Source organism: Pan paniscus, chromosome 3 (assembly GCF_029289425.2).
Source record: "Pan paniscus chromosome 3, NHGRI_mPanPan1-v2.0_pri, whole genome shotgun sequence".
Lineage (NCBI taxonomy): Eukaryota > Metazoa > Chordata > Mammalia > Primates > Hominidae > Pan > Pan paniscus.
This window is the reverse complement of record NC_073252.2, coordinates 89,078,193-89,103,198: the sequence shown is the minus strand read 5'-3', so window position 1 is coordinate 89,103,198 and position 25,006 is coordinate 89,078,193. Positions and strand designations below refer to the sequence as shown.

General features: G+C 35.6%; 1 protein-coding gene across 4 annotated transcripts in view; it reads right to left on the bottom strand.

The window, feature by feature from the left end:
* The window catches only part of CCSER1 (coiled-coil serine rich protein 1), a 1,490,059-nt gene that overhangs the window by 527,990 nt on the left and 937,063 nt on the right, over positions 1-25,006 (bottom strand). For all 4 annotated transcript variants that reach the window (XM_055111625.2, XM_003829898.4, XM_055111626.2 and 1 more), the window contains one exon: positions 1,535-1,579. In XM_055111625.2, coding sequence (XP_054967600.2) covers positions 1,535-1,579 — 45 coding nt within the window. The remainder of the gene's footprint in view (positions 1-1,534; positions 1,580-25,006) is intronic.

The following is a 25,006-nucleotide window of genomic DNA, read 5'->3' as shown; positions in this document are numbered from 1 at the left end:
ATTTAAACACATTTTTACCATGTTCCTTACTTATAAGTACACTTATAATAAAAATAAAATCAAAGGACATTAGAAAAATAAGCAATATGATTTAAGAGCCACTCTTTCAATAAAACCCAATCATTATGCATTTAAAAATAACAATAAAAACTATAAAAATCTTAGTAAAACAAATGCAGAATTTTGCCACCATTTAGCAATGCCATTGTACGGATATATGGATTTCAGTTTTCCTTCTTTTGACACACAGTTGCTATTAGACCAGGAAGCAGCAAGGAGAAGCTGAGTAACTCCATTTAGTATGTCCCTAAAGGCACTAAATCAGCAGAAATAAATTGTAGCAGTACTGCTCGGATGAAAACTTTCACTTTAGGAGGTGATCAGTTTAGTTCTTTCTATAAGTATATCCGTTTTGGTTACATCTGAATGAAAGCAGTCATTCTCACAAAGCTGTAAAAGGTTCTGAGATCTTCCTTATGAAGTGCCCTTTTTCCCCAGTCATACTGATGACCATATTCTTATCATCTTGCTCTCCTACAACATGAAAAATATCTAAAGATTTATCTATGTTTCACCTCATCTAGCTCTTCCATCAATGTGAACCAACTTTATGTGTTCCTAAATAAAAATAGATTTTTCTGGATGGAAAACATCTGAGAAAATGGAAAGAGACCTTAAATGACAAATTCACTAGGAACTAAAATGTCAAATACTAAAATCATGCAACTGGAATTAAAACATAAAGGAAAGCTGGCAAGCACCACTATAGGGAAGAAATCTGTTTATACAGAAAGGAAGCTACAAATGGAGAGGACAGTAAGATTTTTTTCCTCATTTGTATAGAACAAAATATCTTCACTTTTGTACAAAAAATGCAATATAAGTATCATCAAAAATGATTTTTTTTGTGCTGTGAGAATGTTTTGATTTACTGAATTAAATATTCCACCCTTCCCACACCTCCCAGCAACTGAATCACAGAGTTAAGTACAGCATTTATACATTTAGCAGGGAAAAAAAATTGTGATGTTAAGTCTTCACATTCAGTTAGTTTTAAAATTACTAGCTTTACCAGAGCAACTTCATACTCTCTAATAATGCATACCAACCTAGTAGCATACGCCAAAAGCCTTTGACAGGAAAATGAAGAATCCCAAATGTCATAAAATATTTGCATTGTTAGAATTTTGCTAACTTCTCAGTAAGTCAGTTTTAAAAATTGCATTGTAATGTTTCTGCCCCCTGTGAAAGGACCTGCTGCTACAGAAATCCATTATAACAGAAACAATGCTTGCCTAATCAGAGAAACAACATTTTCTTTAGCTTCAGAGGAACAAGCACAAATAACACATTTACATAAACATGTAAAATATGCTTTGGCAGAATGAACAGAGCCATATGCAGACAACATTCTCTTCAATGCATCTCCATTTCCATTATCAACGTAATTATCGTCAATCACCATCACCACATCACTGCAACACCATAGCCATGTTTCCTCTTTTTCCCACCCCTCTTCTTTAAACATTCTTACCTCTCTCCCTCCTTGTACTGTCTCTAGTCTTTTCAAGTTTAAACCCTGAAAAAGAAAAGCAAAGTATATTATTATTGGCAACGAAGAATTAAATAATAATTCATACTAGTGCAATAATTTTGAAATAAAGGAAATAATTCACTTATTCGTAACAAAGAAGATCTGAATATAGATGACTATCTCATGTGTGTGTATGTGTCTATGTGTGTGTAGCTAAGTAAGTCTTCAAATGTAGTCCCAATGCATTTCCTGCTGACCCCTACATCATAAGTAAAAATAAAATGTTAATACATCTATTTTAAGCAATGATTGCCTACCCTTTGTTGAAACCAAAGATGTTTAAACTTGAACTAGTATGTACAGTATATTCTATGATGGTAAGCTCCTACTCTAGTTCACCTACCGGCAGATCTCAGTGCCCAAACAAAGTCAGATTGATAAAAGACAGCAGAAGCCCTTGCAGTACTGCTGATTATCTATAAAATATTCAGGATTTTATTTCCTGTCAAAGGGCTTTCTCTGTCGTCTATTAGCATACCTGATCTCCACAATATAAAAGAAGGATCCACTTTAAGTTCCTAATAAGCACTATACTTAATTAAAAGAAGAAAGAGTTATTCTTTTTCTTAGCAAGTCAATTTTGTCATTAAAAGTAATGGCAAAAACTTCAATTACTTTTGCTCTAATCTGATAAATTATTTAACAATGCTTTGGAGAACACAAATTTAAAAATGTTCACACTGTCATTAAGAATTTTGATTAAAGTCCAAGTATTTATCTATTTTTGATGAAAATTTGAATAGCACATAATAATAATTATATATTTGCATTACCAATGCATTTATCACATACATTGCACTATCAATGTATAAGGTAAAAAAAAAAAAGTGTCCTGTAGTAAAGATGCACTAGACCTATTATGTTTCTAGCTTTATATTTAGGAATTTGAATTTAAGAAGATACTATTACTGTTGTTATTCCATTAAGTAGCAACAATAATAATGCTGGGAGTGCAATATTGTAGTTAAGTATTTCATAGTTACATGATAACTTTTTTTTCATTTGGCTACAGCATTTATGTTTAAAAAATTTTCAGGGTTTTTTCAAACGTTATCTCTTCATCATCATTTCTTGATTGTTTAGATAAAAACACATGAACATACATATTAACTAAACCATTTTATTTTAAACAGTAGCTTTACTACTCTCTTCACCCTAGAAAATGTTCTAGGATCAACATGGCACACCATTTATTTTTGTATATAGGTGGTAGCCTGTTTTCTGATTATAGAAAATTATATAAATTTATAGAACAGTTTAAAGAGGCTAAATTATATGTGACAAAGAATATAAAACAAAAAATTAGAACATTTCTTAAATGTAAAGTTTATGCTAAAAGTAAATTCTGAAGTAGTATTCATGCTTATAGATTTTTGCATCTGGGAGATAGTATATGGGATGCTTTTGAATTCAGACTGACATAATTTTAAATCCCTGGTTTGTCACTTTCTTCTCTATGCCCTTTAACAAATTACATAATATCTCTCAATTTCATCTTTTGTGATTGAAAAATGATAATAAATATAGTAGCTATCAAATGTATTTGCTAGGAAGATTAAATGAGATATTATATGTAACAGCATTTAGCAAAGGACCAGGCACAGCATATCCCAAAATAGTAATTACTGTCTTCTCTTCTGCCTCCTCTCATTTTTATCATTATTATACATGTATAATTAGTTAAATATAAGATCAATTTGAGGCTGGGTATGGTGGCTCATGCCTGTAATCTCTACACTTTGGGAGGCACAGGCAGGTGGATCACTTGAGGTCAGGAGCTCAAGACCAGCCTGGCCAAATAGGGAAACACTGTCTCTACTAAAAATACAAAAAAATTAGCTGGGTGTGGTGGCGGGTGCCCATAATCCCAGCTACTCGGGAGGCTGAGGCAGGAGAATAGCTTGAACCCAGAAGGCAGAGGTTACAGTGAGTCGAGATCATGGGAGTATTGTTTTCATAAAGCTTGGGGGAAAACATTGGCCTTACATCTTTAAACAGTTTTTCTGACCCTCAATTTTCCTACCATCTAATTCTGGAACTCAAATTATATATTAAATGACTTGTTAATGTCACCAAAATCACTGACACTGTTTACTTTTGTAAAACCTCCTTTTCTCTTGGTATTTTGTATGTTTTCTATTGTTACACCTTCAAGTTCATTGATCTTTTCTTCTGCAGTGTCTTATCTGCTTTTAATCCCATTCAGTGAAATTTTTATTTCAGCTATCTTAGTTTTCATTTCTAGAAGATTAATTTTGATATTATTTTACTATTTCTCTCATATTATACTTCTCTTTATACTTCTCATTAAATCCTTGACATTTTTATTTGTAATAGTTTTTTTGTTTTTATTTTATTTCATTTTGCTTTATTTTACATTAAGTTCTAGTGTACATATGCACAACATGCAGATTTGTTACATATGTATACATGTGCCATGTTGGTGTGCTGCACCCATTAACTCATCATTTACATTAGGTATATCTCCTAATGCTATCCTACCCCCCGCCAACCCTCCGGCAGTCTCCTGTGTGTGATGTTCCCCACCCTGTGTCTTTGTGTTCTTATTGTTCAATTCCCACCTATGAGTGAGAACATGAGTGTTTGGTTTTCTGTCCTTGCCATAGTTTGCTCAGAAGGATGGTTTCCAGCTTCATCCATGTCCCTACAAAGGACATGAACTCATCATTTTTGATGGCTGCATAGTATTCCATGGTATATATGTGCCACATTTTCTTAATCCAGTCTATCATTGCTGGACATTTGGGTTGGTTCCAAGTCTTTGCTATTGTGAATAGTGCCACAATAAACATACGTGTTCATGTGTCTTTATAGCAGCATGATTTATAATATTTTGAGTATATGCCCTGTAATGGGATGGCTGGGTCAAATGCTATTCCTAGTTCTAGATGCTTGAGGAATCGCCACACTGTCTTCCACAATAGTTGAACTAGTTTACAGTCCCACCAATAGTGTAGAAGTGTTCCTATTTCTCCACATCCTCTCCAGCATCTGTAGTTTCCTGACTTTTTAATGATCATCATTCTAACTGGTGTGAGATGGTATCTCATTGTGGTTTTGATTTGCATTTCTCTGATGACCAGTGATGATGAGCATTTTTTCATGTGTCTTTTGGCTGCATAAATGTCTTCTTTTGAGAAGTGTCTGTTCATATCCTTTGCCCACTTTTTGATGGGGTTGTTTGATTTTTTCTCATAAATTTGTTTAAGTTCTTTGTAGATTCTGGATATTAGCCCTTTGTCAGATGGGTAGATTGTAAAAATTTTCTCCCATTCTGTAGGTTGCCTATTCACTCTGATGGTAGTTTCTTTTGCTGTGCAGAAGCTCTTTAGTTTAATTAGATCCCATTTGTCAATTTTGGCTTCTGTTGCCATTGCTTTTGGTGTTTTAGTCACGAAGTCCTTGCTCATGCCTATGGCCTGAATGGTATTGCCTAGGTTTTCTTCTAGGGTTTTAATGGTTTTAGGTCTGACATTTAAGTCTTTAATCCATCTTGAATTAATTTTTGCATAGGTGTAAGGAAGGGATCCAGTTTCAGCTTTCTCCATATGGCTAGCCAGTTTTCGCAGCACCATTTATTAAATAGGGAATCCTTTCCCCATTTCTTGTTTTTGTCAGGTTTGTCAAAGATCAGATGGTTGTAGATGTGTGGTATTATTTCTGAGGGCTCTTTTCTGTTCCATTGGTTTATATCTCTGTTTTGGTACCAGTACCATGCCATTTTGGTTACTGTAGCCTTGTAGTATAGTTTGAAGTCAGGTAGCATGATGCCTCCAACTTTGTTCTTTTGGCTTAGGATTGTCTTGGCAATGCAGGCTCTTTTTTGGTTCCATATGAACTTTAAAGTAGTTTTTTTCCACTTCTGTGAAGAAAGTCATTGGTAGCTTGATGGGGATGGCATTGAATCTATAAATTACCTTGGGCAGTATGGCCATTTTCACAATATTGATTCTTCCTATCCATGATCATGGAATGTTCTTCCATTTGTTTGTGTCCTCTTTTATTTCACTGAGCAGTAGTTTGTAGTTCTCCTTGAAGATGTCCTTCACATCCCTTGTAAGTTGGATTCCTAGGTATTTTATTCTCTTTGTAGCAATTTTGAATGGGAGTTTACTCATGATTTGGCTGTTTGTCTCTTATTGGTGTAGAGGAATGCTTGTGATTTTTGCACATTTATTTTGTACCCTGAGACTTTGCTGAAGTTGCTTATCAGCTTAAGGAGATTTTGGGCTCAGATGATGGTGTTTTCTAAATATACAATCATGTCATCTGCAAACAGGGACAATTTGACTTCCTCTTTTCCTAATTGAATACCCTTTATTTCTTTCTCTTGCCTGATTGCCCTGGCCAGAATTTCCAACACTATGTTGAATAGGAGTGGTGAGAGAGGGCATCCCTGTTTTGTGCCAGTTTTCAAAGGGAATGCTTCCAGTTTTTGCCCATTCAGTATGATATTGGCTGTGGGTTTGTCATAAATAGCTCTTATTATTTTGAGATATGTCCCAGAATACCTAATTTATTGAGAGTTTTTAGCATGAAGGGCTGTTGAATTTTATTCATCGAAGGCCTTTTCTGCATCTATTGAGATAATCATGTGGTTTTTGTCTTTGGTTCTGTTTACATGATGGATTACGTTTATCGATTTGCATATGTTGAACCAGCCTTGCATCCCAGGGATGAAGCCAACCTGATCGTGGTGGATAAGCTTTTTGATTTGCTGCCTAATTCGGTTTTCCAGTATTTTATTGGGGATTTTTGCATCGATGTTCATCTGGGATATTGGTCTAAAACTCCCTTTTTTTGTTGTGTCTCTGCCAGGCTTTGGTATCAGGATGATGTTGGCCTCATAAAATGAGTTAGGGAGGATTCCCTCTTTTTCTATTGATTGGAATAATTTCATAAGGCATGGAACCAGCTCCTCTTTGTACCTCTGGGTAGAATTTGGCTGTGAATCCGTCTTGTCCTGGACTTTTTTTGGTTGGTAGGCTATTAATTATTGCCTCAATTTCAGAACCTGTTATTGGGATTCAACTTCTTCCTGCTTTAGTCTTGGGAGCGTGTATGTGTCCAGGAATTTATCCATTTCTTCTAGATTTTCTGGTTTATTTGCGTAGAGGTGTTTATAGTATTCTCTGATGGTAGTTTGTATTTCTGTGGGATCGGTGGTGATATCCCCTTTATCATTTTTTATTGTATCTATTTGATTCTTCTCTTTTTTCTTCCGTATTAGTCTTGCTAGTGGTCTATCAATTTTGTTGATCTTTTCAGAAAACCAGCTCCAGGATTCATTGATTTTTTGAAGGATTTTTTGTGTCTCTATCTCCTTCAGTTCTGCTCTGATCTTAGTTATTTCTTGCCTTCTGCTAGCTTTTGAATGTGTTTGCTCTTGCTTTCTAGTTCTTTTAATTGTGATGTTAGGGTGTCAATTTTAGATCTCTCCTGCTTTCTCTTATGGGCATTTAGTGCTATAAATTTCCCTCTACACACTGCTTTGAATGTGTCCCAGAGATTCTGGTGTGTTGTGTCTTTGTTCTCATTGGTTTCAAAGAGCATGTTTATTTCTACCTTCATTTCTTTATGTACCCAGTAGTCATTCAGGAGCAGGTTGTTCAGTTTCCATGTAGCTGAGTGGTTTTGAGTGAGTTTCTTAATCCTGAGTTCTAGTTTGATTGCCCTGTTGTCTGAGAGACAGTTTGTTACAATTTCTGTTCTTTTACATTTGCTGAGGAATGCTTTATTTCTGACTATATGGTCAATTTTGGAATAAGTGTGAGGTGGTGCTTAGAACAATGTATGTTCTGTTGTTTTGGGGTGGAGAGTTCTGTAGATGTCTATGAGGTCTGCTTGGTGCAGAGCTGAGTTCAATTCCTGGATAGCCTTATTAACCTTCTGTCTTGTTGATCTGTCTAATGTTGATAGGGGGTTGTTAAAGTCTGCCATTATTATTGTGTGGGAGTCTAAGTCTCTTTTTAGGTCTCTCAAGACTTGCTTTATGAATCTGGGTGCTCCTGTATTGGGTGCCTATAAATTTAGAATAGTTAGCTCTTTTTGTTGAATTGATCCCTTTACCATTATGTAATGGTCTTCTTTGTCTCTTTTGATCTTTGTTGGTTTAAAGTCTGTTTTATCAGAGACTAGGATTGCAACCCCTGCTTTGATTTGTTCTCCATTTGCTTGGTTGATCTTCCTGCATCCCTTCATTTTGAGCCCATATATGTCTCTGCATGTGAGATGGGTCTCCTGAATACAGCACACTGATGGGTCTTGACTCTATCCAATTTGCCAGTCTGTGTCTTTTAATTGGAGCACTTAGCCTATTTACATTTAAGATTCATATTGTTATGTGTGAATTTGATCCTGTCATTATGATGTTAGCTGGTTATTTTGCTCATTAGTTGATGCAACTTCTTCCTAGTATTGATGGTCTTATTTGGCATGTTTTTGCAGTGGCTGGTACCAGATGTTCCTTTGCATGTTTAGTACTTCCTTCCGGAGCTCTTGTAAGGCAGGCCTGATGGTGACAAAATCTCTCAGCATTTGCTTGTCTGTAAAAGATTTTATTTCTCCTTCCCTTATGAAGCTTAGTTTGGCTGAATATGAAATTCTTGGTTGAAAATTCTTTTCTTTAGGAATGTTGAATATTGACCCCCACTCTCTTCTGGTGTGTAGAGTTTCTGCTGAGAGATCTGCTGTTAGTCTGATGGGCTTCCCTTTGTGGGTAACCTGACCTGTCTGGCTGCCCTTAACGTTTTTTCCTTTGTTTCAACTTTGGTGATTCTGACAATTATGTGTCTTGGATTTGCTCTTCTCGAGGAGTATCTTTGTGGCGTTCTCTGTATTTCCTGAATTTGAATGTTGGCCTGCCTCGCTATGTTGGGGAAGTTCTCCTGGATGATATCCTGAAGAGTGTTTTCCAACTTGGTTCCATTCTCCCCATCACTTTCAGGTACATCAATCAGATGTAGATTTGGTCTTTTCACATAGTCCCATATTTCTTGGAGGGTTTGTTCATTTCTTTTTACTCTTTTTTTCTCTAAACTTCTCTTCTCACTACATTTCATTCATTTGATCTTCAATCACTGATACCCTTTCTTCCATTTGATCAAATCTGCTATTGAAGCTTGTGCATTCATCACGTAGTTCTCGTGCCATGGTTTTCAGCTCCATCAGGTCATTTAAGGACTTCTCTACACTGTTTTTTCTAGTTTGCCATTTGTTTACTCTGTTTTCAAGGTTTTTAGCTTCTTGCGATGGGTTCGTACATCCTCCTTTAGCTCAGAGAAGTTTGTTATTACCAGTCTTCTGAAGCCTTCTTCTCTCGACTCGTCAAAGTCATTCTCTGTCCAGCTTTGTTCCATTGCTGGCAAGGAGCTGCATTCCTTTGGAGGAGAAGAGGCTTTTGATTTTTAGAATTTTCAGCTTTTCTGCTCTGGTTTCTCCACATCTTTGTGGTTTTATCTACCTTTGGTCTTTGATGATGGTGACATACAGATGAGGTTTTTGTTTGGATGTCCTTTCTGTTTGTTACTTTTCCTTCTAACAGTCAGGACCTTCAGCTGCAGGTCTGTTGGAGTTTGCTGGAAGTCCACTCCAGACCCTGTTTGCCTGGGTATCACCAGCGGAGGCTGCAGAACAGCAAATGTTGCTGTCTAATCCTTCCTCTGGAAGCTTCGTCTCAGAGAGGCAACCAGCCTTATGAGGTGTTAGTAGGCCCCTACTGGGAGGTGTCTCCTATTTAGGCTACTTGGGGGTCAGGAACCCACTTGAGGAGGCAGTCTGTCTGTTCTCAGATCCCAAACTCTGTCCTGGAAGAACCGCTATTCTCTTCAAAGCTGCCAGACAGGGACATTTAAGTCTGCAGAAGTTTCTGCTGCCTTTTGTTAGGCTATGCCCTGCCCCTACAGGTGGAGTCTACAGAGGCAGGCAGGCCTCCTTGAGCTGTGGTGGGCTCCACCCAGTTCGAGCTTCCCTGGCTGCTTTGTTTACCTACTCAAGCCTCAGCAATGGCAGATGCCCCTCCACCAGCCTCGCTGCCACCTTGCAGTTCTATGTCAGATTGCTGTGCTAGCAATTAGTGAGGCTCCATGGCCATGGGGCCCTCTGAACCAGGCGTGGGATATAATCTCCTGGTGTGCTGTTTGCTAAGACCATTGGAAAAGCGCAGTATTGGGGTGGGAGTGTCCCAATTTTCCAGGTGCCCTCTGCCAGGGCTTCCCTTTACTAGGAAAGGTAATTCCCTGACCTCTTGTGCTTCCCAGGTGAGGTGATGCCCCACCCTGCTCTGTGGGCTGCACCCATTTGTCCGGCAAGCCCCAGTTAGATGAACCTGGTACCTCAGTTGGAAATGCAGAAATCACCCGTCTTCTGTGTCATTCACACTGTGCAATAGTGTTTTAAACTTTTTCTGTTAACTTCATTATCTGTCATTTCCAGGTCTGTTTCTATTGACTGAATTTTCTCCTGATCTGAGTCACATTTTACTATTTTTTCTCATGTCCAGTAATTTTTTATTGGTTGCCAGATATTATAAATTTTATTTTATTTAGTGTTACATTTAGGTGTATTGATTTAGATGTAGAATTTCTCCAGATGTAGAATTTCTCCTGGCAGGCAGTTAAGTTACCTGTGACTGATACTGATTCCTCTGAGGCTTGCATTAAACATTTTTTAGGGTGAGTCTGAAGTAGATTTTAGTGTTAATTTATCCCTGTTCCTAAGGCTTGGTCCCTCTGTGCTCTCTACTAAATACCCTCTGTATTTAATGGGGGTTCCCTATTCTGGCTGATGGGAAATCAAAAGATTACCAGACCTGTGAGACCCCTGGAAATTCTACTGACAGTTCACTCTAATTTTTCTTTTCTTGCAGTTGTTCTTTGCCTGGTCATGTGGAATTTCACATTATGTATGTGTAGATTGCTATTCAAACAAATGTTCTGGGGAGGCCCTATGCAGATTTCTAGAGCTCTTTGTGTATTTCCCTCCTTTCTGGTAATCTGCCCCACAAATTCTAGCTCCTTTGTTCTCTCTAAACTCAGATCTTATCTCCTCAACTACAAAATTTGAATACCATGATGTTTAGGCTGTTCCTCCATGTACCATGTACCATAGTCTAAAAATTGCCTCCAGTCAGAAATTCCAGTGTTGGAATGATCTCTTCATTTGTTTCCCTTCTCTTGAAGATCATAGCCTTTCTATGTATTTAGTCCAGTTTTCTAGCAATGAAAGCTGGAAGACAAGACTTACAGATCTAACTCCTTCATGAATAGAAACAGAAGTCAAGGTAAATATTATTTTAGCTTATTTTTTCAAAGGAGGAAATTAAAGTTTACAAAATTTAAATTATGTGACTAAGTTCCAGATCTAGTAAGCATAAAATAAAACTTAAACCAATATTTTAAGAGCCTCAATACCAAGTTCATCCTTTCATCCTTAGTCAAATTGCTTTAAACTTCCATCAGTCAAAATGTTTAATGTATTACATACTTTTAAATACAAATTTATTGTAACATGAAACTCATGTATGAATCACCATGATTCTTCAAAGCAACACAGTGATTAAAAGGAGCTGGGAATAAGCATTTAGTGAAAAAAAAAAAACTGCATGGTTGGAATATGGACTGAAAGGCAAGCTTGCCAGAGTAGATAAGAGGTACCATATAAACAATGTAAAAAGCTTGGTAGTAATTTAGGCACTAGATTATTGACAGACCAAGATTCAGGTTGAAAACCTGAAGCAGTATATCTGATGACAAGAATTTGAGAGCTGTGTGGGCAAAAAATAATGGCTTAAGAGGATTTTCCATATGATACTAGGGCTTTAGACAAGATTGTGTTTCAAAGGAGAAGTAAGGTATAGTAAGTTTCATTAATTCTATGATCTGGGAGATGCCAAGGCTTAACTGATAGCAGAAATTACTCTGAGTACTAGAGCAAGACTATCTTCAAGTTGGAAGGTCAGGTGGCTTGAATGTGGAAAACTGTTAGGGAAGTATCAACTGTGACTTACAACCTCTGCTAGCAAACATGCACAATCTTGATTTTTACTGACTCTTATTGACAGTAATTTGGTTGATTTGCTTTAAAAAAATCATACTGTAATATCACCCCAACTAACTAAGAAATAACGTTTAGCACAAGGGATACTTTCAAAATAAGTATTAATCTAAAATAACCCAAACACCTTTATTTGTGTTCACTTATATATACCACACAATAAAAAAATCCTTTGCATTTTTATACTTTTATATAATTTCCACTAAAACACATATTAAAATACTTCAGAAAGAAGAATATGTTTTAGTTCTATTCACTGAGACAATTTGTCCGACTCTTCAAAAGACTTGATGTACACACGAACAGTCAAATTATTCATATATATGTATGCATATGGGTTGATTCTTAATATTAATATAAGATTCACAGAATTTTAACTGATTTAAAATCCACTTTGTTATTCTTCAACCATATAAATGTAATATTTACCTAGCATGTCTTGAGCAAAGCATATTTAAAAATACTCTGGGGGATGTGGTTGGAAAAAATTCATTTCCCTCAGTATACATATTTCTCACTATAGAATATGAAATCTCTGCATTGATCAAAATTAATCACGAGACAAAACCAAAATGTTATAAATTGTAGGTAGGAAAAAAATTACCCTAAAGCAAATGTTCTGCGGTGTGCTAAATTAAGATGGTTTAGTACGGCAGGAAGGGAGAAAGGCTATTAACTGGAAAAAAAAAAATAGAACTTCCTACCTAATTTCTCTTGCATTCTAGTAACTGCATGAACACCCCTGGTAACTGCGCTGGCATACAGACCCACTTTGTCTGAGGTACACAGGGAGGTGAGGGAAGAGATCTACCCCTTCATAATGATTAGAAACCCTTCTAAAACTTCTATCATGTCATAAGGATTTCTCCTGCTTCCCTGTAAACAAAAAGGCAGAAATCATTATCTAATATCCCTAGATTTGGTTGATTTATTTTTTCTGATTGAAAAAATATAGATTGGACAGATGGAATAAATATTTCTAGAACTTCAGAGATTTCATTGTGATAGTTTTTCTTAAAATGTAGAAAGTAGCCATGATTTAACTGAATAAAATAATAATTTTTAAAAGGCTTCAAGTAACTGTGTGACTTTTCAACATTTAGCTTTAGCCGTGAAGGCACAGGAAAGAGCTAGAAGGAACTTTAAATAACTGTAGCTCAACCTCTTCATTTTATAGATGAGGAGGCTTGCAGCCAGGGAACTTAATTTATAAGTGTCAGTTTGGGGACTCGAACTCTGGCCACTGGGTCCCTAATCCAGAATTATCTTTGTTTAAACAAATTGTTTCAGCAGTTCTATCATAAATCATAGTCTTAAAAACTGTATAACTTCTAGAGCATTCCTTAACCATTTCATGGGCCAGGTTCCACAGCTATAAAATTGAAATAATTTATAGTATAAATGAAAGAATCTTTATAAAATGCAGCACAGTGCCTACTCCATCATTAACTGCAACATGCACTGATGTTAGTGGCATAAGATGTTGCTGCCCTTATTGGCATTATCTAAATAAAAGACTCATTACTATTTCAGTTATAAAAATAACTAATATTTGTTGCGTGTTCTCTATGTGCCAAGCACCATTCCAAGTGTTTTACCTGGATTAATTTAATTCTGACCATAGCCTTATTACATGTTATATTGCAAAATAGTTCTTCCCCCATTGGGCTGAAATGAAAATGATCTACCAGTTATTCTGTTTTGTTTTTGAACTGATCTCTTTAGACAAAATAAAATGCAACTCCTTATTAGTTCTTGCTATTGTTAGTTTCACGTTGCAGCTACAGCATGTGGCCCAAAGAACGACAAGAGTCGTAAAACACTTCTGGCCTGCTTGCTTTTCACTGCCACATTTATTATATGGCAGCATCATATTAGTGACAGAAACACATTGTTGGATGATAAGGATGTTGTTTAAGTCTCTGGGTCTTTGCTTGCCTGGTAAAAAAAATTGATGATTATCGGGAGGAGGATATAGAGAGTTGTAATGGATGATCTCTGCAGAGTGGTAAAATCTAGTATCTGTATTATGTTTTAATTTTAAGACAGGTATATTGGTCCTTTTACAGGTTCTTACTCTGTGTCTTTCTGTCTTGTATGGCCTCTCAGTGAAACTAATTAAACTACTCAAGAAGTTAAAAAATTCCAAAAACTTTGAACACAGCTTACCTATTGTCAGCCTTATTTAAGGTTCTGTAATTTCTGATTTTTTTAACTTACATATCTGTATTTTACTCTATCAGTTTGTTGTGTAAATTTTTGATTCAGTTTCAATTTCCAATTATATTGTTGATAAAAATATTTTGTTGCATATATGGACTTCTAATGTTAGTCTTACTTAGGATTCGTTTTGTAAGTGATAATATCGAGGAGTGTCATAAGTTTACAGAATTGACTTAGAAACACAGAACGTTTCCTAAGGCAACTTAACCTACTTAAAAACTGCACTAATTCATTCTTATACATAAATCCAGTCTTCTTTTTAAGTTAATAAACATAGTTTAAAGATTTGTAATTCTTTTATCTCTTTTTTAGCCATTTATTGAAAAAATATTCTCCCCCTAGGCTATGTTGAAATTTAAGTCACAGAGGGATTTCTAAAGCACATGTTTGAAAATTTTATGGAGTTTATCATGATTTGGGCTAAAATCTATTGAAATACAAAGAACAGCCAAATGTCAAAATTTATCAAACTATATTTTTTCTTCCCTCCTTTCTAAATTAATCCTATTCATCTTTGAATGTCTATACTGTAATAAGCCATTCACTGGAAGCTTTGAATTGTTGTTCACGTCCCATTTAAAAAAAGAATATATGTCATTATTTTCAGGCACTTAACCATTCTTCACTTTTAAGGTTCTGTCTTTGTAAAAATGGAAAATTCTCACTTATTATCTTAAGCAATATTGTAACCATACCACAGGATACTTCTAAATATACACATATGTATGTAACAGAAATATTTACATTTTGAGTCTGACTAGGTGCCAGGCATTGTGCAGTACATGTTACATGGATTATTTTTATATCATTTTATGTACTTTTTTTATACCTCACAATTACAATATGTTACCATTACTAATCCCCATTTTGCCATAGAAAAATTGAGGGAAGGAGAGGTTAATTAACTTTCCTAAGGATATACAGATCAAAGAAAGCAGAGTTGAATACTGAGCCCAGAGTATCTCATTACAGAGCTACTTTTGGAACTATTACACATACTACCTCCAAAAGTAACTAATACTTTATTTTTATGTGTATTGAGATAACTGACATGAATTGGATACATGTTTAGCAAATCAGTGATTGAGTAACCTATTAAATGAGTAAGCCTAATTCCAGAACTATATTAATGTTCAAGAGATCAATCTAAACCATGTCATTTTTACCAACTGAAGAAGTAAATGCAAAATAATAAATGATTGGTTTTGAATTCATTTAGATTTGAAAATAACTGTGGGGAAAAAAAAAGTTAAGTAAATGACGTTGAATTCCAGAAGCCCTGATTCCTTGGGAAAAAATGTGAAATTCAATTGAAATATTTCCTGAGGCAGACAAAGATTAAAAGAAAATTAATGTTACTGTATGGGCACAAATAACATTTCATAGAGTGTGTCTGTGATTATTGTTGCTTAAGGCTAACTAAAATATTAAACTAGATTAGCACTTCCATGCCCCCCAGTTTTCTAGCAGTTCTCATCTTGGTACATTGCATAAGTTAAATTCCTTTTGCTCCAGGGACTTGGGTCATCATATTTTATGAGGTTTCATACAGTAGAGTTTATCCTGAAACTAGATTACTTATAGCATGTCTGATGCTCATACCTGAGTGGTTGTTTGTGATGGTGTTTTCCAGTTCAGATATGAGACTAATCACCAATATAAACTTTATGGGGTATTATTTCTAACAATTCTGATTGGTAATCTAATCCTTAAATAGGAAGTCAAAGACACCCTTTCAGAAAACAAGTAACTCTAAATATTATCAGTGAAAGGCATGTTGATTTAGCATGCAATCATGGTGGTAAACAGTCTAACCGTGAATTTAAATATGTAAGAACTGGACTAGCACTTAATGTGTGACATGTCACATCATAAGGCAATTATTTTGCTATTTGAAAAACTATTTGATGAGATACTAAGCTTATTGAATCAATCTATCTAGTAAGCTATGTTTCATATTTGTACCATAGATCATAAAAAGAGAGAATGCACTAAAATAGGTAAAAAGAGAGTATTAATAGCTAGATTATGATTATTTGCATATGAATCTGTCTATTATGTCTGTCCCCATCTCTCTATACACCAAACCCATCAATCCATTGCAACATTATGACTCTCTTGATAGTTCTTAACATGCCAAGCATTCTTCCACCATAGGCCTTTGGACTAGATGTTCATCCTGCCTGGAACTCTCTTCACCTAGATATCTGCATAGCCAACTCCCATGGCTTATCAAGTCTGTGTTTGTATCTCACCTTCTCAGTGAGCACTACTTTTACCACTCTATTTAATATTACCATCTTCTGCCTACTTCACTTCTGGCACCCTTAAAACATTTTAACACACTGTATAAATTTATTATTATTGTGTGTTATCATCTTTCCATGTTAGAATAAAAGTACCTCAAAGACAGGGATCTTTGTTTTTACGTTTCTAAATTATACCAGTTGCTCAAACAGTGCTTGGTGCATGATGCTAGGTTCTAAATAAGTACTTAAATATTTGCAAAATGAATGGAATATTTACTTTTCTAATCATCCATGTATCTAAATAGTTTTACCAAATTTGTACTATATTAATTTAGATCCATAAGTAATATCAGTAGTGTTCACTTTGGAGATCATATACATTTATTTATTCTTATTAAAGTTAAGCCAACAAAAATCTAGTATTTCTTCTATAATTTTAAGAGAGTCAGCATTTTCTTATCACACTATCTACAACACCACAGAGAGTGTGCCATCATGTTTTTCTATTAAATGCTAAACAATAATCAGTGACAAAGACTTTATTTTTTAAAATTGTTAATACCAGACTCTCTTGTAGAGCGGCGGTTCCCAACCTTTTTGGCACCTGGAACTGGTTTTGTGGAAGGCATTTTTTCCACCGCTGGGGGTGAGGATGGTTTTGGGATGAAATTTTTCAACCTCAGATCATCAGGCATTAGATTCTCATAAGGAGTGCCCAACCAAGATCCCTTGCATGCACAGTTCACAATAGGGTTTGTGCTCCCATAAGAATCTAATGCAGCCACTGATCTCACAGGAGGCAGATGTCAGGCAGTAATGCTCATTTGCCTACTGGTCATCTCCAGTTGGGCAGCCTGGTTCTTAACAGGTCATGGACAAGCATGGTCCGTGGCCTGGGGGTTAGGGACCCCTGCCAAAGAGCACAATTCTTGACAGGACAGTGTCCCCATTCTATCAAGATAATGGTTATTTCAGGGTGAAAACTAAACTAACTTGCAATGTTTAGAAATATAAACTGAGTTCAACTAAAATAAACAGGATGGATTAGAAGTAGCACAATACCGAGAGTAATGATTTAGTTTTAACATAATGTTTTAAAATTAAAGAAGGTCCTGGGCACTCATGCCTGTAATCCCAGCACTTTGGGAGGCCAAGGCAGGCGGATCACAAGGTTAAGAGTTCTAAACAGTCTGGTCAACATGGTGAAACCCCATCTCTACTAAAAATACAAAAAATTTAGCCAGGTGTGGTGGCGGGCACCTGTAATCCCAGCTACTTGGGAGGCTGAGGCAGGAGAATGGCATGAACTCGGGAGGCGGAGCTTGTAGTGAGCTGAGATGGCACCACTGCACTCCAGCCTGGGTGACAGAGCAAGACTATTTCTCGGAAAAAAAAAAATTAAAAAAGGTTTACTTAAGAAAGCCTGACTCTATATTATAAATTGAGAACAACACATTTAAAATGGTAAAATTATATATGATTATATACAATAAATTCTAAATGGCATTCAATGGGTTTCTGAATCTTTTCTACTCAAGAGATTCTGTACCAGCTGTTCCCTTCTTTTAATGATCTCTCCCCACAACCTTCCCAAGGTCATAGGGTTATCCCTTTGCCCTTCAAATCTCAGTTTAAATTTCCTGTGTCAAAGGACTTTCATGAGCATTGATTCTAAAATAGACATCAACTTGCTTATTGTCATATCACTCAATTTTAATTTTCTGCTCAGGATTTAACACTGGAAAATATTTTTCATATTAATGTATTTATTATTTTGTGTACTGACTATTCTTCTCACCAGAACGTAAAGTCCATGACAGTATGTCCGTCTGGTAAAACTTTATATCCCCAGTACTTAGAACAGTGTCTGGCACTTAGTAGATAATAAACTAATATTAATTAAATGAACTGAATGAATAAATCTCTATAATTACTATAAAATGATATTTATTTACCCTTAACATAAACATGCCATTAATATATTGAGTATAATATTAACCATTCAAATTAATTCAGAAAAAAAAAAGTGAAATGAATAAATTGTTTCCTTTCTCTCGCTAACCTTGGGCAAATCACCAAAAACTCTGAGACTACATTTCTTTTTCAGGAAAATTAATAAACTGAACTAGGTAATCTTGAATATCTCTATTGGCTATAAAATTCTAGGATTTTCTTGTCTTTTAGAAAATCAAAATTTTTATTTTTTATTTATTTTTTTTGAGATGATGTCTCACTCTGTCTGTGCAGTGGCGCGATCTCAGCTCACTGCAACCTCTGCCTCCTGGTTTCAAGCGATTCTCCTGCCTCAGCCTCCCTAGTAGCTGGGGTTACAGGTGCATGCCACCACACCCAGCTAATTTTTGTATTTTTTGTAAAGACAGGATTTTGCCAGGCTGGTCTCAAACTCCTGACCTCAGGTGATCCACCTGCTTCAGCCTCCCAAAGTGCTGGGATTACAGGCAGGAGCCACCATGCCTGGCCAAAAATCAAAATTTTTTAAATGTCTCCATTTTAATATTTGAGCATTGTTACCTAAACGATTTCAACTAAATAAGTGTATCAGTATACAAAAGTTGTGGCCTTTACCTATATCAAACTGGAGTCTCAATGCTTTTCTTTTAAAATTTCCCTCAATTCTTTTAAGAGTACCCCAAAATATTAAACAAGTAACCAGTGCTAGTCTACGCGTGCATTATTTCATCTGTGCTGTAGATACTTTACATTTTTAATAATTATTATCTTGTAAACTGGCATTGCTTTCAGTATATCCATATTAAGTTCCCACTTTTAAATGTAGTACTCATAACGTAAAACTACATACTATCTGAGAAACTCTACTGAAGACTCAATATTAAACAAATAAATCAGATTGTGTTAAAATCCACTGCTGGAAATCTTACTTTATTAAATGTGTTTATTTCTGTCATTATTAATTTCTAGGAACAGCAAAACATAACAGAAAAATAAATGTGCAGTCTCAGACTGCAAGTCAGAAAATGCACCGTGGCTTACATTTTTATCTCACAGATCAATGTTTCATAATTTTGACAGATCAGTGTCTCATACTGTAACTTAATATCCTCTCAAACCCAAAGAACTAACTGAAAATAAAATGACCATTTTTATTTCTCTATGATATCTACTTCAATTTAACTGCATTTGCATCATGAATTTCTGAGAATTGGATCCTACTAGGAAATCCATGAACATTGAGAAGAGAATGTTATAACTAATTGAGTATATTTTAGTTCTCCCTATCTGGTAATAACACCTTTCAAAAGTCAGGTGATGCTTTAAATATATAATTGGCTCTCATTAGATTTTCATTCAAACTAGCATTTATTTGTTATAGTAAGGAGAAGCTAATTAAATAAATTCCATGGCTATGTCTAACAAGTTAGCCAGGATGTACCAGTCGAGAAGATAGATTTTGAAATTAAATCTGTATATTAACTTAAATGATATTACTTGGATTCACTCAACATGGAAAAGCTAGTCACTGTTTCTCATGAAACAGCAATCTGACCACTGCTTAGAGGACTAGAGTTACTCTCTATAGCAGATAACTCATTACAAAAGGTATTCTCTAATATTCATAACTTCAAACCACTTTTTAGCTTTTCCAACCAGGAGCACAGAAACCTGTGAGAAACACTGAGGCTCCTTAGGGACTTCGTTTTTATCTACTTGCTCCACCATCACAAAGGGTGTAATTTACCTTAAAGAAGAAGGATGGGGTGGGTGCAGTGGCTCATACCTGTAATCCCAGCACTGTGGGAGACTGAGGTGGAAGCATCACTTGAGCCCAGGAGTTTGAGACCAACCTAGACAACATAGTGAGACTCAGCCTCTGCAAAAAATAAAAAATTACCCAGGGGTGGTAGGGCAGGCCTGTAGTCCTAGCTACTGAAGAGGCTGAGGAGGGAGGACTGTTTGAACCCAGGAGTTTCAAGCTTGCAGTAAGCTATGATGGCACCACTGCACTTCAGCTTGGGCAACAAAGTGAGAGCCTGTCTCAGCAAAAAAAAAAAAAAGAAAAAAAAAAAAGGATGAGACAAACGTCTTACTGTACCAGTGTATGTGTCAGCATACACAGTCTTTCCAGTAAAAGTCATTTTACCAATCCACCAGCCTTTATTTTCTGGCTTATTCACTCATTTAACAAGTGTTGTTTTGAGTGCTGACTGTGGGACAGGGCCAATTTTTTTTTTTTTTTTTTTTTTTGAGACGTTGTCTGGCTCTGTCGCCCAGGCTGTAGTGCAGCGGCGCGATCTCTGCTCACTGCAAGCTCCGCCTCCCGGGTTCATGCCATTTCCTGCTTCAGCCTCCCAAATAGCTGGGACTACAGGCACCTGCCACCATGCCCAGCTAATTTTTTGTATTTTTAGTAAATACGGGGTTTCACAGTGTTAGCCAGGATGGTTTTGATCTCCTGACCTCGTGATCTGCCCGCCTCAGCCTCCCGAAGTACTGGGATTACAGGTGTGAGCCACCACGCCCAGCGGGACAGGGCCTATTCTATGTGCTGGGTCAAAACAGATAAGGTCTTTCTCCTGCTGCTTACACTCAACTATTCTACAAATAGATCCTTTTATATAAAGACATAGAATGTTAGTATGGAAAAACAGCCTCAGAAATCATTTAGTCCACTCCACTTTATTTTATTGGTGAAAAACTGAAACCTAGAGATAGAGAATATGATTTCTAAAGACTTCCCAGCTAGTTGGTAAAGGTCCCTATTATATATGATGTCAGTATTTGTTCTACTTCTCCAGTTATGCAGAAGAATAATTATCTATTCACACCGGCTTTGGAAAATGTTACTTTCTCCTTATTTTTTCACTATGCTCTGGTTATTCTTTTACTGTGATATGGATGATCTGATTGAGAGTTACACTTTTCAGTTTGCCCTTTACTGAGTCACCTTCCATTTCAAATTTTTTAATTGTTGTCTAACACCATAGGAAAAATCTTGGCTGCGAAGGAGGCCAGGTGAATCCCCAAGGTTTACTGCTCTGTGCTTCATTTCTCCTCTGTCGCTAACTGTGCGACCATTTGGCAACAGTTGACTCACAGCCTTAAGATAATTAGCTTTTTCTGAGAATGGCTTGGATTTTAACAAGGAAAGTATGCAACCTTTGTTTCAAAACTTAATTCTATTACTTATAGAATGTGACCCATTTTGGTGACTGCTTGATATTTTTGAAAATAGTTTACCTAAATAATGTCCTGGAAAAAGCAATCTCCCTGTGTCTGACTTCTTAATTATTTCTAATACCATCTCAAGCACATCTCATTCCAATTGAAAGGAATTAGAAAAACTTGATGGGAAAATACAAAAATATTACAAGTTAGGTATAAAACGCAAAGAAAATTTTAATTAAATGGATGAATGTTTGATACAGTAATCGTACACTTTATATAATTTCATTTTTATAGATATAAGTACACTTAGCACTTGGCATTTAGAATAAATTAGTACATATTGAATCAGTGTTTTCCTAACATTTTAATTCAGTCATATTATTGAAAGAAGTCATATTCAAATATGATTTCTAAAACAATGACTATAAATTTTTCAGTATGATTCGGTGAAAAATTATAATTTGTATACCTGTATGTGTATCAACTAATAGCTGTCCACTGAAGTTGAAAAGTTTTTATTAGTAAATGAAATACTAATCCCCAAGGAATTTGTTTAAACATACCAGAACAACCAGACAAAGTCTTGGTAATTTTTTTATTGTCCTTTATTCTACAGACAATAACACAAAAATTAAATCCATATGGAACATTAAAAAAAAAACAAGTGTTACCACATTATTTCCCAACATTGTATAAATAATTTGCTGCTTAATATCCAATGGGATTTTTTTTTGATAGAAAATAGGTGAACAAATCCCTTTGGTATGAATTTCCCAATTCTAACCTTGTATATATCGAATATCACAAATAATTAATTGTAATAGTATGATATGAATATAACTTTTACCATTATATTAATTATACAATAATGTACATCACTGTTTTGTACAATATTACACCAAATTACGCAATATTTCCCAATATTTTCTATATTCATAGCTTCCTGTATTTGTTCCCAATAACAAGAATATCTCTGTACCACCTTTGTAATTGAAATCTTTAAGGATGAAGGATCTCAAATGCCACTTCTTCCTGGAGCTTTCTTAAATCTTCCTAAAAAGAACTCACATTCTCTTTCCTTATACTTCCTTAATCCTTTGGACATGTATTAAAGCATTTAACACAGTCTAAGGCCACTGTGGCTTTAGGTTTACAAAGCACTTTTTTTTTTTTGTAGTATACTGATGGAACTGTCAAACCTGCCTTAATACATGTGTGTTCCTGAGTTGTATTTCACCATCTTGATTTTTTACTGTACTTACAATATAAGCAAAATCCTGAAAAAAAAAAAATTGAAAACCTAGGTTTAGAATATCAGGATTATTCTACTGATAACAGAAGATACTTGGTGCTCCTTCTCTTATTGTGATTGTATATCCTGTTTCAAAATTCTGCTGTGTTCCTCTGTCCCCTACGTATTGTCCCTGGAAAATAGAGCAGTTACCACAGGAGGTCTTAAACTACTCTTTAGAAGGGCCTGCTTGCAGGGCTGTTACTTGGCTGGTTTCCAGCAATGTGGCTTTTGAAGTTCCCTACACTGATAAAGCTGTTTTGTTTGCCTGAGGCACTGAATTAGCTGTATCAGCCTGATTTATAGTAAACAGCTGCTTTCCTTCTGGGAGTCTGGAATTTCTATGATTGTGGCTGATCACATAGGCAGAGAGTGCCTGCATGACCAGTCCCCAGGGAAAATCTTGAACTCAGTCAACAGCAGACTCTCCTGGGCAGAAACACTGCATAAGTGTTGCTGTATTTAACTGCCGGAAGAAAGAACACATTCTGTGTGGCCCCTCCTGAGAGAAAGGGTTTTCTCAATGCTGTGCATGAATTCCTCCAGACTTTGCTGGATGTGTCTTTTCTCTTGCTGAGCTTGTTGTGTAGCCTTTCACTGTAATAAGCCATGGCTGACAGTACAATGCCTCTGAGTTATCAGAGGCCCTCTCCACCAGGTTTTTTGCAAACATGTGGGTATTCTTGGGACTCATGATATGGGAGAAAACTACTTAGATTCTGTCTTACTACTTCTTTTGGCAATCTTCTTCCAGTCATTGGGAAACCATTATCACAAAAGCTGAATAACCCAATGTTACACAGAAAAAATTAATGTTTCCCTGTATCTTCTAACATTTAATTCCTCTATCAGCAATTCCTACTTGTTCACAGCAATGGCATAGTTTAAACAAGGTTTTGCCTAGTTAAAAGAAGGGAGAGTGAAAGAAAAGATAAGAAAACTATTTTTAAAAAGATTAAGTTATGTTTCAAAAGATAATGTGAGGTAATGTAGTAGAAAGAAAATATTACAGGATTTTATGATCAACTTACTATCCTGACATTTCCCAGACATGAGACCTTAGGGAAATCATTTAATGTCATTGAGAACCAATTCGGAGTATGTAAAATGGAATAATAAAACTTTTCCACCACTCTTGTAAGGATGCTGAGATCAAGTAAATTCAATTGTGTGAAATATAGCTGAACGTTATTATATTTACTTAGGATTTATTTCCATTCTAATTGTAGATTTTAGGCTTAAGCCTAAAGAAACCCAAAGGAAGAATCAGGGAGTGTAGTTCTATTAAATTCCTATATCTCCATGCAAAATTAGAAGTATACCAACCTTCACCCTCACTTTGGGGAACATAAGGAAAATCAAATAAGAAAATGAGTCAAGATAAATAGCAACTGCCTAAGAATAAGAAAATAAATCATAAACATATTTTTAACACACCAGTAAGCCTCTTTAGGGAGCATCTACTTCAACTTAAAACATTTGATTATTACCATGCAAGAATCTCTTTATTTTTCATCCCAAATTTATGTGTTAAAGAATGATGATGACAATAGTAATTGCAATAATCTCTATTAAGTGTGTGTCGTGAGCCAGGCACTAAGCTGCTAATTACATCACATGCCTTATGTCATTTAATCCTATGTGTCAAGTTAGAGATTAGATATTATTATTATCCCATATTTACAGATGAGGCAATGAAACCTTGCAAAGTTGCAACTGGTCTCTATCTAAGCAAGGATTAAGCAAAGTAAGTAGAGGGGCACTGTTTTAGCAAAATTCTTGACTAATACTACAGCATTTTCTTCTTCTTGTCTTTGGTTGGGAACATGAAACTTCAAGATTTTCTATTTTACTTGAATGTAACTTTTCATGACATAGTTAGGTATCTGTTTTTCATTTTAAAATAGTGTATTTTTCATAATATGAATGTGAATATTATTTGATCTCTCAACATAGTCTAATAGAGTACTAAACTGTGCTCAAATAAATCATTGGTTATTCCAGGAATTTTGCTTTTCAGAATTCCCTTGCCATGTCTACATATATTAGTATATGTAAACAACAATAATAAAACAAGGTACAACAATATTAAGGGGTATGTAATATTTCAGAGTCTATACCAGAAATGATATTTGTAGATTGTTTTCTTTTTCTCTTCTTCAGTGAGATGACAAAAAAATCATTTTATTGAAGATAGAGATCTCCAAAAGAAGAGTCCAGGACCAATAGAATAATTTAAGTTTGGTCTTCCATAAACAAATGGCAGAAAAGAGCTTTACATAAATTATTTGTGTTTTGAGGACTAAAATGACAATATTAATCTGCTTGACTTGCAGGTGTGGGTAAGCTCAAGAGAAGGGGAAAGTGTTTTAATGTGGTGTCCCTAAGAGCTAGTCCAAATCAGCACTCCAGGGACCACCTCATTTCAGG